Raw genomic sequence first — 15,224 nt, 5'->3', positions numbered from 1 at the left:
AGTTCGGAGCTGCATAAGCAGCATCAGCATCCAGCATCAGTAGCATGAGCAGCAGCAGCCGTACAAGCAAAGCCGGCAGCTGGCCGTATACAACACACCATTTACATTATGATTATGCGCGCATCGTCGCGAGATCTGTGTCATTTAAGAGTGACGTATACACGGTACACACACATACACATACATAAACTTAGCCGGATGAAATAAGAGAGAACGAGAGAGAGAGAGAAAAACGACTCCGAACGATGCGCCAAGATATTAATGAGCAGAAGAGCCAACTATATAGTACGATTGGCTACATGCTATTTTGCTCCGCCGCAAAAAGGACCCTTTACAAGCAACCGCTACTAGTTACTACTATACTATAGTACGAGCGGTCGAATATCGCCGACGCGCTCCCGACGTATAAGCTTTATACTTTAGCTTTACCATTGCCTATACGTACTCCAGACGCAGCCCAGACTTTGCAGCTTATATACCTAATATAGCAGCGGAGCAGAGTAGCGCACTCGAGCTACTTGTATGTATATGTACAGGCCTATATCATATCGAAGGCATCGATGTATTTGCGCAATTTTAACACTCTGCAAACGCTCCGCATTGTGTTATAATGGTATACTATATACTACGGCGCATCGTTAGCACACTTGCAGTGCAGCAGCAACGAGTATACAAGCGCTTTTGTTTTGACGCAACTCTTTATACATTACTATATACACATTACATTGTATGTATACACATCGTGTACCAACGTCGATGCTTTCGCGTCTATGACGAGTACATACGATGTATATAGCGTATACGTATATTATTATCGTAACGTGACGTACTACGACGCCGACACCGCTTATACACACGCTATGTACAATATACATTTACGCCGCTGTCGTATAGTGTTACTGTATATACGTTCGGAGTAGCAGCAGCGGCACACGCGGGTGGCATTATCGCGTGGAAGCGGCGGCGGCAGCACGAGGGACTCGCTCGTTTTTGCACTTCAGGGTTCGGTCGCGCGACAGACATATACAACATATACTGTACGTTACGGGGGCCGGTACAGTAGGAATCGCTTATGCTCTCTGGAGCTCAGCCGCTCCCAACTATATAATACTGCTTTATATGATACAGCTACAGGTATACTCGTATACGTTTAATACACAGCTCTCGGCGTGGCACGTAAGAGCCGAGGCGCGTTTCGCTTTGGCCGCTTTGGGCTGCGCGAGTACACATGCACGCGATCGGCAGGCGGCGTGAGTGCACAGGCGTGCGAGCTGCAGGCGCGAGCGCGCGCGCAAAGCGTCAAGGCAGAGTTAGAGAGAGAGGCCGATGATTTTTCGGCCGTTGACTGCTGTCGCTGCTCCCGCTGCTGCATTGTAGTGCATTACACGGACGCTTAAGCCTTTAGCCTCTCTCTCTCTCTCTCTCTCTCTCTCTGCACTGCAGAGTGCAGTCTGCACCGAGCGCGCGCTGCACTTCGCTGCAAGCCGACGCGTGTACAGTGCATGGCCGCGCGCGTGTATTGTATTCTATATAGATAGGCACGGCGTAAGAACGGCGTTACAAAGAAGTCGAGTGACAAAAAGGTGTCTTAGTTGAAACCTTTTTTTTTAACTTAGTAATGGTATCATCTTTTTAACAATAGGAATCTGAGGCACGTTTTTGAAATACTCGACTTTTTCAATACGGTCCTGGTTATTACGGTCTTAGGGTTATAGGCACGCGGTAAAAACTCCCGTAAATGGATACTTCTTGAAAGCGGACAAATTATCTTGCGGTCCCGAAAGAAATACATTGTTTCTTTATATGGGGCTAGCACTTCTCAATAGCGAACACCTCGGTTAAAGGCCACGTACATACTTTTTTTCGTCGAAATTAAATTCCGAAACAAACATCCAAAAATATATCCCTAATATCAGTACGTAATTATGATTATGGTCCTTAACAAATAATCAATGCATTATCATGCTACAAGTTTTTAACTTTTGTCATCCGTTTTAATCTTAATTTTTTAACCACCTCTCAGGCTCTGAATAGGTGTACAAATTTCCTCAGTCCCGCGTCAACGCGTGCGAGCTTATGAGCTTATAGTTGTTGACAGTTCGCGTGCGTACACACACACACACACACACACACACACACACACACACACACACACACATTACGAAATCATACCCACACATCCATCTACAGATATATATCTATATCAAAGTAGGAGCAATGCCGCAGCGGCAGAGTAAAGAGTTTAGCGCTGCTCTTTAATAATTTCGTTCCTGCGCTATAGCGTTAGCACCGCGCGCGCGACACAGTCCACTGCTGCTGCTGCTGCTGCTGCTATGTAATGTGTTGCCTGTTGGGTGTTGCGTAGTGTGCTGCGCCGCGGCTGCTGTGGCTGCATTACGAAGCTCTTCGTAGGAGAGTCTCTGCGCGTATACACAGTACTGACTCGGATGAAAATGCGCCCACGCGCTTCTCGACTCTCGGCTCCGAGTGTAGATCGTGTGTTTATATAGGAGAGAATTGAAGAGCGTATTAATGTAGCCACGTGTATACATATATTAAGTGTATTATAATACACATTACACACCACGATGCGCGTCTGTGTGGACAAGAGCGACGCTTATCTCTTTCTCACTCTTACGCTTACTCTTTACTTACACGATTTTTTTTTACTTTAAAGGAAAAAATTCTTTCGCCTAGAGATGCCATAACGGAGCCGCGGAGCTGCTCTCCGTACTCCCTGTGTGTATGTATGTATGTATGTATGCTCGCCAGCTCGTAAGAGAGAGAGAGAGAGACAGAGCGCAGGAAACGTAACGGTTAGGCGTCGTGTATATGGCATTTTTTGTTCCTCCTTTTTCTCTTCTTCTTTCTCTATCGCGCATTATTATACCTATATGCGTGTCTCCTTTTTTTTTCGTTCATTACGTCGCAGCAATAGTGGCATAGCTTGAAGCGCAGCAGCAGCGACGGCGGATTTAATAATCGTACAGTATAGCCCAACTCTTGGAGCGCCCGTGTGCGCTTACGAGCTATTATATTATGTTTTCTTATGTAAACACAGCAGCGCGGAGCGAGTTATTCGAGCGATAATCGAACGACACATATTTAAACACCGTACTACCGAAAAAGTTTGTGTGCCTGTGTGTCGTAAAAGTAGCCGTATACGATCCAAAGACAAAAAGTCGACAAATTCAATCTTGCTCCTCTTTTTAGAAATTTTCATGTCCCTCGTTAGGAGCTGCTGCTATACGTACACGCGCCGGACAAGTGCAACAAGGCAAGCCGAGCTACTGTGTCTGTACTACAGTATTATATACATATAGATCGAGGAATGAATCATTGCTCGCTGCGCAGCGCGCGATGCATCATCGGCAAAACTGCAGTATAGAGTAGTATACTCATTAAGTATATACACTGTGCCCTCGACGCTTGTATTATTTGAATAATATTTTACGCCGCGCTTATTTGTCTTAAAAAAAACAATTATATTTCCTTACTCGAGCTCGTGGCATTGTGTTGAAAATCACTTGCCGCATTGGTATACGTATTTAATGCGCTCGATCGTTAACGCTCGCAATAATAAGTGTATATAATAATACACACGAGGACTCGGTATATATATAGTAAAGCCGCTTATGTGTTCAAGATTTTCTTGTAGGAAACCTAATAGACATCCCGAAAAAAGGAGAAGAAACACCTTTTTTAGAGGCGGTTAAAAGTCAGTAGCCTTTCGGTTCCGCTGTCGGGCTCGCGCCGAATCTAGAAGAGCGTAAAGTATAAGCGACATACTTTTTAATTTAGTGTATGGAAGTCACAAACAGGATGGACCACGCCAGCATAGACGTGCTGTACACAGACGATCAGCCCACTATGATCGTCGTAGTGTCGGTTTTTGTTTTTATCTCGTCGTACGTTTAACTCGGGCCCCCGTACAATCGAGAGCGTTTGCGGCATCGTATACGGCCACTATATAGCGTGGCACGCTTACACGGCTCGTCATAGTCGAAGAATTCGTCTTTGATTCGAAAGTAAAACTCGCTCGGCGTTGTATATACTCCTATCCTATCCCTCCCCGCGTGTATAGTAGAGGAAGAAAAGAAGAGCAGAGATCGCATCGGGCCCGATGAGTCAATTTTTCAGCGATCATATTATGTGCGTTTGTAAGAGCTAATATAATATGTGTATATTGCGAGGTTCGCGCGCTTAGCTCGCAAGCGCAACAGTTGTCACTCCACTGCGAACCGATCGCTGATTTTTCCTTTGGGCAGAGATGTCGAGCGGAGGAGTTTTGGGAAGCGAGAAAATTATGATTATACGCGCGATCGATGGATAGAGTTGAGAAATTAAGCTGTTCGATGTGTAAAAGAGAAACGTTCGGCAATGCAGTTTTGACGATTCTTTTCAGACTATCTGTATGCACTCAGCGACAAAATTTTGTCAACGCTTCTATCTCCGTATATTTTGATCATCACGAGATGTTTTTCTTTTCCATTTCTTGGAATTATTTTCTAATTTGAAGCCATATGTACTTTGAATGGATTTTAGTTGATTTCGAATTACTAGTAGCATTTGAACGCAACACTTTCAATGACAGAACATGATGGATCGTTTACACGTGTATCTGTATTACACTAATTTTATTAAAAAAAAAATTCTCTACGACTTTTTCAGCTACGTAAGCATTACGTTATTGATCGAATTTATTCTACTGATTTGGCCTGCACTTCAATGCAAGTGAATTATTTAAGCTAACACCTGCAATATTAACCTTACGAAGCATCAAATTTATAAAAGTTATCAGAGTAAAGTATGCCAATCGGCCATGGTCGCAAGCAAAAGCCAGACATAAGATGAACTGTAGCTACTCGTGTGTACAATTTTTTAGAATTTAGTATTCATTTTTCATAATTTTCCATGAATTAATTTCACTTTGCTATATGTACAAGTAGCTACAGTTTATCTTATGGCTAGCTTTTGGTTGCGACCATGGCCAATTGGCTATCGAACAAAATGTAACCACATATGCTCATTTAGCTGGGTGCCTGCTCTTGGATTTCTACGACAGGTAGTGCACACGTGTTTAAAGCTTGTGTTGAGGGTCAACACACTCATTACTGTTGTACTGAACTGTTTTTAAGTATCTAGCTAGACTAAATACTTTCAAATAGAGTATTGAAAAGCCTAGTACTGTAATTGAAAAGTAATCAAGCGCCCTGTTAGCCCTTAAGTCAAAGCGATGTAGCTAGATAAATGGGGGTTCATTGGCCGACTGTTTCTCGCGTTTTTAGACAAAACCAAGAAATAGGTGCTCGCCACCGGAGGCCCTGGTTGAGGTCGACTTAAGATCACCTCCAATCCAGAAGATCGCGTCATTGTAAATGAAATACTCCGAAATCCAACACAACTTGCTCATCGAGTCGGTAGAAATGCATTACCGAATAGACCAACCAGCTCTCAAACAACTGAACGAAATGGAAATTAAGTTGGACCGTACAATTTTTTCGATTGAAGAAATTCGAAAAAGATGGATTTGTGCGAAGTTTAAAATGATCATTTATCAACATCAGAATTTATTACAGTGAGTAATTTTTATTAAAGAATATTTTAAAATTTAGATTTTAATCTAAGCAGAAAATATTTTATTTTTCTTTGACTTATTAAAAAACAATTATTAAAGAAAAATTACCAAAAAAAGGGTCGAAATATTTCAGCGTATTACGCTTTATTACTATAATTTTTGCAAAGCTTCCTTAATGCACTATGAAAATCCATCCTACTTACGATTTTTATACTTATGTTCCTATTAGGTTGTACAATACTGCACAAGACTTGATGAATATAAGAAAAATATAGAATGCCTTTAAGTAGTTGCCCCAAAAGGGCCAGTGGTACCCTGTTATATAAAAATAAGTTAAGCAAATAACCAGTATTACTTGTGTAAAAATATAGATGATAATATTATTCGATGAAGATTTGACAGGAGCCTTAACAATGTTTCTTGTGTAATTTAGTTATACTGCTTATAGTTTTTGTAATATGTATTCCTAGCATTCTTCCATAACATTTTTAGATATTAAATTATTCAAAATTTTTCTGTGAATTTAAAAACTTGTGTAGTTATTTCGTTGACTAGTACAAATATCCATCTGCAGCCAGGCTTACGTTAGTATTATTTATAGCGGCGACAATGGAAACCTTACAACTAAAAGTGTTTCACTATTTATAATGAATCTTGACACGTACAGCAAGCTTAAATAATTAATTTTATTTTCAAATACGGTGAGCATTTAGATTGTTTTTTTCCAGATAATTAAAGGCTCGGTATTGTACGTAGCAACATTCAGATCATTATATGCACTGATAAAAAATTAATACTAAAACGTTCGAGAAATTAATTTTTAATATCTACCCGATTATTATAATTTGTTTGTGATTATAAATATTAAAGCTGTAAAAATATTACTTTTGTGAAAAGCATCTACAAATATTCATCATCATTGATCAATAGATTTAATTTTAGGTAAAAAAGCGTCGATTTGATACACATAAAAATGACATCGAAAACAGCACTTTTCGGTAAATTATTCATCAAAATTTGCCAAGAATCAACAATTTCAAAATTAGTATATTTTGCACCTGGGTAGTGATATATACTTTTTCATTATTTTTTTGTATAATAAACAAATGAAATTTTGATGATATGTCAGTTTTTACTTTCTATTGTTATCAAAACTATTCATGGTTGGAACTGTCACCTCTATTTCATGAAAGTCGACGTATGTACTTTGATGTGCGTTTTGAGTATCATTAAATTTCTTTTGACATTAACATGTCTAATCAATATATTGGCAAGGAGAAAGAGAATGCCATAAATTGCTTACGAAAATTAAAATTACATAGATTCCCTTTGTTTCCAATAATAACACAAATGACTTTTTTTTGGCCGACAAAAAATAAATATAAGCAATTGATAGGAAGAATTAGTATAATTGTAATCATTTTCACTACGTTCATAGCTACTGTGAGTATTTTTAACTAATTTACTGTGAATTCTTAAACTTACAATAAGTGTAAAAAACATTTATTTGAAATTATTACCTTAAATTCTTCTAAAACATCGTTAGATATTTTATTAAGTTTTTATAACCTTTTAGAAATATTACGTTGCCCTTGATTTCGTGTATTTTATAATCTTTTTTTTGATTTTAAAAATAATTTTTTGTGCATGTGATACAAATTAGAAGTTTTTAGCTATCTATCCACTTTTGAGGGTGTTTTTTGATTTTTAATCTCTCATTAAGGTAATTAAATTATTCCAAGAACTCAATAAGGATAATGTGGATAGTAACAACATAGTAGAAGGTATTTTTCAGACTTCATTGATTGCTAGGTTGTTTCATTGTTATACTTACATGAGTTTAAATTTCAATAAGGTACATCAATGTTTTCCACTAAACGTTGCTGTATAAAATTTCATCATTTACATTTTTGATAACTATTTTAGATTTTGAACTCTACAGCAATCATGAGTGAAATATTGCGTTGCAATAATAAAGTGGGCCAAAAAGTTATTACAAAAATAGTTGATAAAGCCTTGTTTGCGAGTACATTACAATCAGGTAAGTTTTTTTCGCATAAAAATTAAATTAACTTGATACCTGCTGCACACTTTCAGTGGGATACGTTTTAATGTGTATAAGCTACGTTACAACTCCACTAACAATCCAACTTTTTTATTCATGGATATCTCCTGAGCAATATATCATACAAAAAAATCTACCATTAAAGTTATCATTTTTCGTTGACGAAAATAAATATTTTTATTACATTTTTTCATTTGAAATTGTTACGGCATTTTGGTGCGGTTTATTTTTAGCTACCTTTACTTATTATTACTGCCTTTTCGTGGGGTTTATAATTGGCGGTCTCCGTTGTTTGCAGTAAGTAATATTGACAAGTCGTATAGTATTAATATATTTTTGATAATTTAATTTCTAATTAAGATACCATATGAAGGAAATGGATGTTCAGTTAGACCGCAAAATTTTTACGATTGAGGAAACTGAAAAAAAATGGATTTGCTCGAAATTAAAAAGGATCATTCATCACCATCAGAGTTTACTAAAGTTAGTTATTTAAATCAAACCTCGTTTTAATTTTAGATTTCCATTCAAACTGTTCAAATTAAAGCTTCCTTGATGCACTATGAAAATCCATCCTACTAATAAATTTTTTTACTTATGTTCCCATTAGATTGTACAATACTGCACATAACTTGTTGAGTTCCATACTTCTTCCAGTGATTATAGGCATTGCTTTTGACCTCGTTTTAATTGGAACTTGGGTAAATATAGCAAAATTATTTACGATTGAATTGAGTTGTAGAATGAAAATTGATGGAAAAATGAATTTTTTTAAATTATAATTTTCTTAAGGTTCATATACACGAGAATTTTATTTTCCTTTTATTTTTGACTTTTTTTCTTACGAACGACGACTTACAAACTTTTAGAGCAGACAAATCCATAATTTTAGCAAAATGATATCATTTGTGTTTTGATCTGGTGTTTTAAAAGATTTTCTAGCTTTAGAAAAAACGGAAAGAAAAAATTATTAGAGCTCTCTATAGCAAACTTTTATCTTCAGACTCTTTTCGTGTATTTTTTTCTAAAAGTTTTGCCAATTTACAGTAGAAATGATCTCTAACACATTTTTGCTTAAATTACTCTGAGCTGAGCTTGTAAATTTTGGGTAAGAATGACCCTTAACTGGCAATTTTTGTAAATATAAAATAGTTTCAAACTTATTTCTTGACATTCAAAGCTAATTAATTTTATTTCCGTTAAAATTTAGGTGGTAATTTCATTAGGTCAAGATGTAACTGGAGCTATAAAAATGTTTTTTGCATACTTAATTATCCTGTTTTCAGTTTTTTTACTGTGCATTCCAAGTCAGTTGATGAGTGATGCAAGCTGTGATTTATTCATTCAAAGGTGAAGTGAGCCAGAATAATTTTAATGCTAAAAAATTCAAGAATTTACATAAATTTTAAATTTTGCGTAGTTGCTTTATGAACTGGTACAAATATCCACCAAACGCCAAGCTTTTCCTAGTGTTATTAATGGCAAGGACACAGGTAACCTTAGAAATAAAAGCTGGTCCGATATTTATGATGAATCTTGAAACCTGCAAAAGTGTAAGATCATTAAATCGACTACACTCTGAATATGATTTATATTACTGAAAAAATTATTGTTATTTTTTTAGATACTAAAAACCTCCGTATCGTACGTAACAGCTTTCAGATCAATATATGCTTCGATTGAAAAAATTTACATTGAATAAAAAATTAATAAAATGCCAACAATAAAACAATAAAATGCTACAACTTATGAGAAATTACTTATTTGATTTATTCATGGTAAAATGTTAGAAAATACGTACAGAATAAAGTTGGTAAAAGTTTCATTAAAGTCCAATAAAAAGCTAAAAAACTGTCATGATAGTACATCATTTAACTCAAAAAGGAAGCCAATAATGAAAATACTTGCTTTTGATCTAATTTTTTGTCTTTTAGTTACGGCTGACTCGTATTTTACATATAATTTGAATTATTTGACGAAAGACAGGAAAGTCTTACTAACCAAATGTTGTGACCTATACAAAACGTTTTTTTTTTTGAAAAATTCATAGTTCTACACTATAATTTTTTGCATACAATTATTAAATATTTATTATCTATTGCTTATACTGTGTTGTTCTATTAATGTTTTAGGGCCCAAAGGGGGCTTAAAATCGAAAAAAAATTTAATTCATTTTCGAGTAGAATTTTTTGTCTCCTTTCCATTGCATTTTTTAAAACTTAAAAAATGACTTTAAAACTAAAAATTTTGATCATTCACTGAGATACAGCTGTTTCCGTGAGCCATTTTCGTATACTTTGCTTGTTAAAGATTTTCTTCTTTTACGTTTTCTGGCGTTTTACGTTTTTACAAAGTGCACCTCAATTGTCGTAGCATTCAGAGCGTACCGATTGTGTGACAGCACCTGGGTCGCGTACACTTCTTCAGAACATCAATGGTAACGGTCACAATCTCGGGCGAGGTGATCAATAGATTTGAAATAGCAAGAATTTTTTTAAAATTGTAATAAAATCTAGTTTTAATGTTAAAATTAAATCATTTAAAATCGAATGGTTATTGTGATGGATAAAGACATAGTAGTAGCTCCGCCAATGGTGCTTGTATCATTTGGTCTACATCTTTCATTTCTTAAAATATGTACTGCAAGTCAATTGATCAAAAATACCAGCCAAGATTTGTTTATACAAAGGTAAAAATGATTATCCCTAAAAGGCTAAACTTCAATTGTTATTACTAATGGTAAAAATGAAGTTTTTTGAACTTACAGCCAGACCAGTGAAATTGAATTTTGAAACCTACAGCACAGTGAGATATAATACATTTTGAACAATTTTATTACTAACTTTGATAAAAGTTTCAATCAAAATACTTTAATTTAGATTATAAAACGCTCATGGTCATTTGTAGTCGCTTTATAATACTCATGAATAATTCTCCAAATAGTTTGCAAATGGCCTGAAATTTTCTTTTTTCGAAGTTGAGGGATAAGACAAGGCGTTAAAAAGACACGTAACATAACTTCCCAATGCTTAGCAGGATAAATTGAATGAATAAATATATTTATTTAGGAGCTTCGAGTATAGTGTAAAGTTTAAAAATGATACGACGAAAGATGAAACTGGACTATTCATTGTATTTAGCTTTTATACATCGAATCATCTAAGATAATCAAAATCGGAACCATCGACTCAAAGAGAAGTGCGTGGCAGGATGGTTTCGGAGTAACAAAATCATCTGGTAATGCACAAGGATCTCTCGGGCAACTTCCGCGCGGAGGCATCAAATAACGCGAGTGCCAAACAGGTGTGTTGTCTATATGTGTTTTTAGTAACGCGATTGTAAAACGCTCATTGCGAGTCATCGACCCTTTTCACATAACATCTCGAGGACTTACTGTCATATTGTCCAAAAAATTCGTATTATAATTTCATTAAACCGTTCTTATCAACCATAATCACATCTGTAAGGAGATACCCATCTCGAAATATCAACTCTACTCTATTTTCCATGTTTACAATTGTATGTAAACAGACGCGTGACTCTAGTTTGTGAAACTAAATTAACTACTTAGTTCTTTCGAAACCTTCCCTTGTTAAGCCGCTTTAGCTCTGCCGAAAATCGTTGGCGAATCAATAAAAAAAATGGAAATCGTAAAATTAGCATTGGTCAAAGATGGACGTTACACCCTTTGTTATCTTGACGGCTTTCTATACAATAAAAAGAAGCTCCGATATGGAAGGACAAAATGGGTATGCCTGGACGAAGGAATCTGCCCAGCTTATTTCACGACCATTCAGAATGCAGAAGGCGAAACTGTATTGATTCACGCAAAATCGGAACTCATCCACTGTCACGATCCTCAGCCAGAACCAGCACTTTTCTCGAAATCAGGAAAAATGATAATTCAGGTAATAAACTTTTCCACGCGATCATACCGAATCACATATAAGCAATTTTACATAGCTCAATATTATTACAGGGTTGTGTGGAAACTCATCGTTGGTGGATTAAGAGCATTCTCGAGGTAAGTTGTCAATGCGAGCGAGCCTATACGCGACGATTCATTTTCTACCAAATTTAAAAAAAAAACGTCAGGATATCCCAACAGGTATTGATGCAGTTAAAAAATCCCAGTATACTTACCTATGTCTTACTTTTCGCAAATTTTAGCTTTTCACAGTGGCGTGGTTTGGTAAGCCGATGATTTAAATAATTTGATTGCAGATTGGTTAAATTCGTTTGCAGGCTTCTTTTTATACCATTTTATTAAACTAAAATACTATGGGGATGTAAAATTTTGGCTTAGCTAAATTTTCGTTAGACAATCGATGAAGATCTCTTAGATTTCGCAATGAAAATTTCAGTATTTTCGTTTGATCATTAGTTGATTGGGTGAATTTACAGTTTTTTATTTTGTTTTTGTTTTTGCCTCGAAATTTACCCCAAACGCAGTTTGAAAACAAATCAAAGTTCCTCCTTTTCTTCTGATTTTTGTTCCCATTAAATGTTGATTATACAAAGGAGTAAAATATCTGAATGACTTTATTTTTGACTTTATTTGATAATGGTCAATTCTTCTAATGTCAAAGTGGCACAGGTCTAAAATCAAAGACAGAATGTTGACTAAACGGAGAGAAGGTATAAGTATAGTGAATAAAACAGAACAGAACAGAGCTGAATATTACTATTTTTATATAATCATAAGCTATGGTGGGTTTTTACATAAAATATAGTACTTTTTATGAAACTGTATAATGGTTGTGACAATCATAGTAGAAAATAATCCAAGATCTATAACGGAAAAAGCATCATAATCTGAGTTTGGAACACATTTTCCAAAGAACATAGCAAATTTGTCGGTTCATTTGCAAATAATATATTTTTTCGTTAAATGATTATGCAGTGCGCTCAAGTCATAGTTGAGACAATTTCCAATGTACTTGATTAAAAAGGAGCTTACATATTTATATCAACTACTCATTCTTTACTAGTAAATAAGCATTATAAATAATTTTTTAAATACTTTACGCAACTACTTCCAAATTTGCATCAGAGTTTATTATTACATGATTATAATATCTTTCGATTATTAAATATATTTTGCACGATATTCTTTACATAAAGTGGGATGAATTATCACAACTTACAAAGTTTCTTTTTCTCGACTATCGATGTTGTTAAAACGTGTATGAGAATCAGTTGTGGAATTTGGCTTGCAAAGTTCAAGAATATTTTTTGTTTGGAGGTGAATATTTTTTACTGGTTCAATAGCAATACCTAGGAACCGAATTAAAAATAAAACAGAGTTAATTATGGAGTTCATGTCGAAAATACGAGTAAAAGATTTTTCATAGCCACGAAATAATTCATAACAATTTAAAATACTTTATATTGTTCATCACATAACTAAAAGATAATCATGAAAACTGAAACATAATCATCATGAAAAAGTCCTAAAAACATACGAGGCGTACTTATTTTGAGCGCACAGGTCTGAGTCACTCCCAAATTTCTTGAAACCATTTTCACGCTCTTAGTATTTGCTTAAGTTATAAACTGGATTGATGTAGATTTTCAAGGTTTGCTGGTATCCAAAAAATGTGTTACAAATCCCACATTAAAAAGGGTTTGCTTCAATTATGTACTAATTTATGTGATTTTTCAGATCATCTTTTAGTCCAAATGATTTGTGACAAATATCACATTCAAAAGGTTTGCTGCGATCATGTACTAAACTTATGTGCTTACTGAGATTACCTTTTTTTCCAAATGATTTATGACAAATTTCGCTCTCGAAGGGTTTGGTTCGGTCATGTATTAAATTTATGTGACTTTTGAGATAATTTTTTGGTCCGAATGATCTGTAACAAATCTCACAGTCAAAAGGGTTGCTGCGACTATGAACTGTCATTATGTGCCTTTTGAGTTTACCTTTTTCTCTAAATAATTTGTGACAAATCTCGCATTCAATGGGTTTGCAACTATTATGTACTGTATCCATTAGCGTGGCCAGGGTTCAACTAGTGTGGGTGCCAATTTCAAATTTTCTGCTCAGCTTGTATATATTTTTTTTAGACTTTGATGAGTACAAAATTTTTTAATTTTTATTGATAATTATAAATAATGTAAGTTTAGAAAAAGGGGTACAAAAAAAGAGATACTTAGATAAAATTACAAATTTGATAAAAATATAATTTATTTTACAATACTATGCGTCTATCAAAAGGAACAATTTTTTTAAATTCTTCAATTACCTCAATAGGATCAATATTTACCGCCAAGTCTTGTTCAATAAATGGAACCATTAAATTTTCCAAACGATCTTGCAACATTGTTGAGCGTAGCTTTGATTTTATGATGCTAAGTTTAGAGAAACTACGCTCACAAGTACAACTGGTGACAGGAATTGACGCAAACGTAGATACTAATTTATAAAAAGTGGGGTAACAAAGTTTTCTATTCTGTATAGATAACCAATTAAGCCATTCAATTACTGTGCATGGAAATGATTTCGTATCTTTCTTCGTTCGAAGTAATCTGACTTCTGCTCGAAGTTCATCATTGTCGATGCCAAATTTTTTGGTTGTAGACTGTGCATCGCGTTCGCTCTTTTAAATTATGATTGACAGGCCTGTGAGACGATCAGTTTAAAAAATAACGTTCCTAGTTTTTTGACCACTTTTTTATTTGAACGAGCAACAATTGAATATTTAAAATTGATTTAGTTTGTTCGCATTTATTATTTCATTTACTTGGATTACATATTCAATATTTTGTTCTCAAAGATAAAAAAAATAGTTTGGTATGGCTTAATTCGGTTCCTAAACACTATGTGCGCTTTAGTAATTTACGATTCCATATTTAGTTATCAATATGTTTATTACGTGAAAAATGGGTGATTTTTATTTTTAAATATTCCGCTTCTAGGCGCTCCTTCAAAATTAGTGGGGGTGCCGCGGCGCCCACGGCACCCATACTGCCCACGCCAATGACTGTATCTATGTGAAGCTTGAGGTAATATTTTGTTTCAAATGATTTATAACAAATATCACACTCGACGGGTTTACTACAATCATGCACTGTATTCATGTGATTTTTGAGATTACCTTTGTATCCAAACGATTTGTGGCAAATATGCGCCTCAAGTAGTCAACAACACTGTACCTCGAATTCATCAATTTGTAAACACTTGTTTATTGCAGGAATTCCTTTTGTTCGCTTAGAGTGACTGAACGCACTACTCCTGCATTGGTGAGGTGAACTTGTGATTGTGATAGCTCCGTGACGCCATATGCCCCCTCTACAGTCGATTATCGTTGTTCGTAATAATGTACTGCGATTTGCACGTGCCATTAAACCGAACAAAGCCGAAATGTCAATGATCCAGAATACATAATATTTTTCAATTCAATTTCATAGCAATTACTTGAAGAGATTCTAAAAGTCCATGAAATTTTACGTCAGAAGTCGACAAGAAAATAATCAAATTTTCACTACAAAGACTTACATCAGACGCTAAATACATTTTTCGTTCTAACGAATTATCGGAACTCGAAAAGGGTTTGGCCAATCGGGTAAAAT

General features: G+C 35.2%; 1 protein-coding gene across 1 annotated transcript; it reads left to right on the top strand.

Annotated features, from left to right (window-relative positions):
- Positions 1 to 11,228: 11,228 nt before the first annotated feature.
- Positions 11,229 to 14,927, top strand: LOC106652117. The gene is made up of 3 exons (XM_014370902.2): positions 11,229 to 11,551; positions 11,623 to 11,667; positions 14,846 to 14,927. Exons 1-3 carry the CDS (start codon positions 11,285 to 11,287, stop codon positions 14,864 to 14,866), a joined length of 333 nt encoding a protein of 110 aa, XP_014226388.1. The 5' UTR covers positions 11,229 to 11,284; the 3' UTR covers positions 14,867 to 14,927.
- Positions 14,928 to 15,224: the final 297 nt, after the last annotated feature.

The sequence above is a fragment of the Trichogramma pretiosum genome, unplaced genomic scaffold (assembly GCF_000599845.2).
Source record: "Trichogramma pretiosum strain Unisexual culture from Peru unplaced genomic scaffold, Tpre_2.0 scaffold13, whole genome shotgun sequence".
Lineage (NCBI taxonomy): Eukaryota > Metazoa > Arthropoda > Insecta > Hymenoptera > Trichogrammatidae > Trichogramma > Trichogramma pretiosum.
The sequence above is the reverse complement of the archived record's forward strand: the minus strand, read 5'-3'. Positions and strand labels throughout refer to the sequence as shown.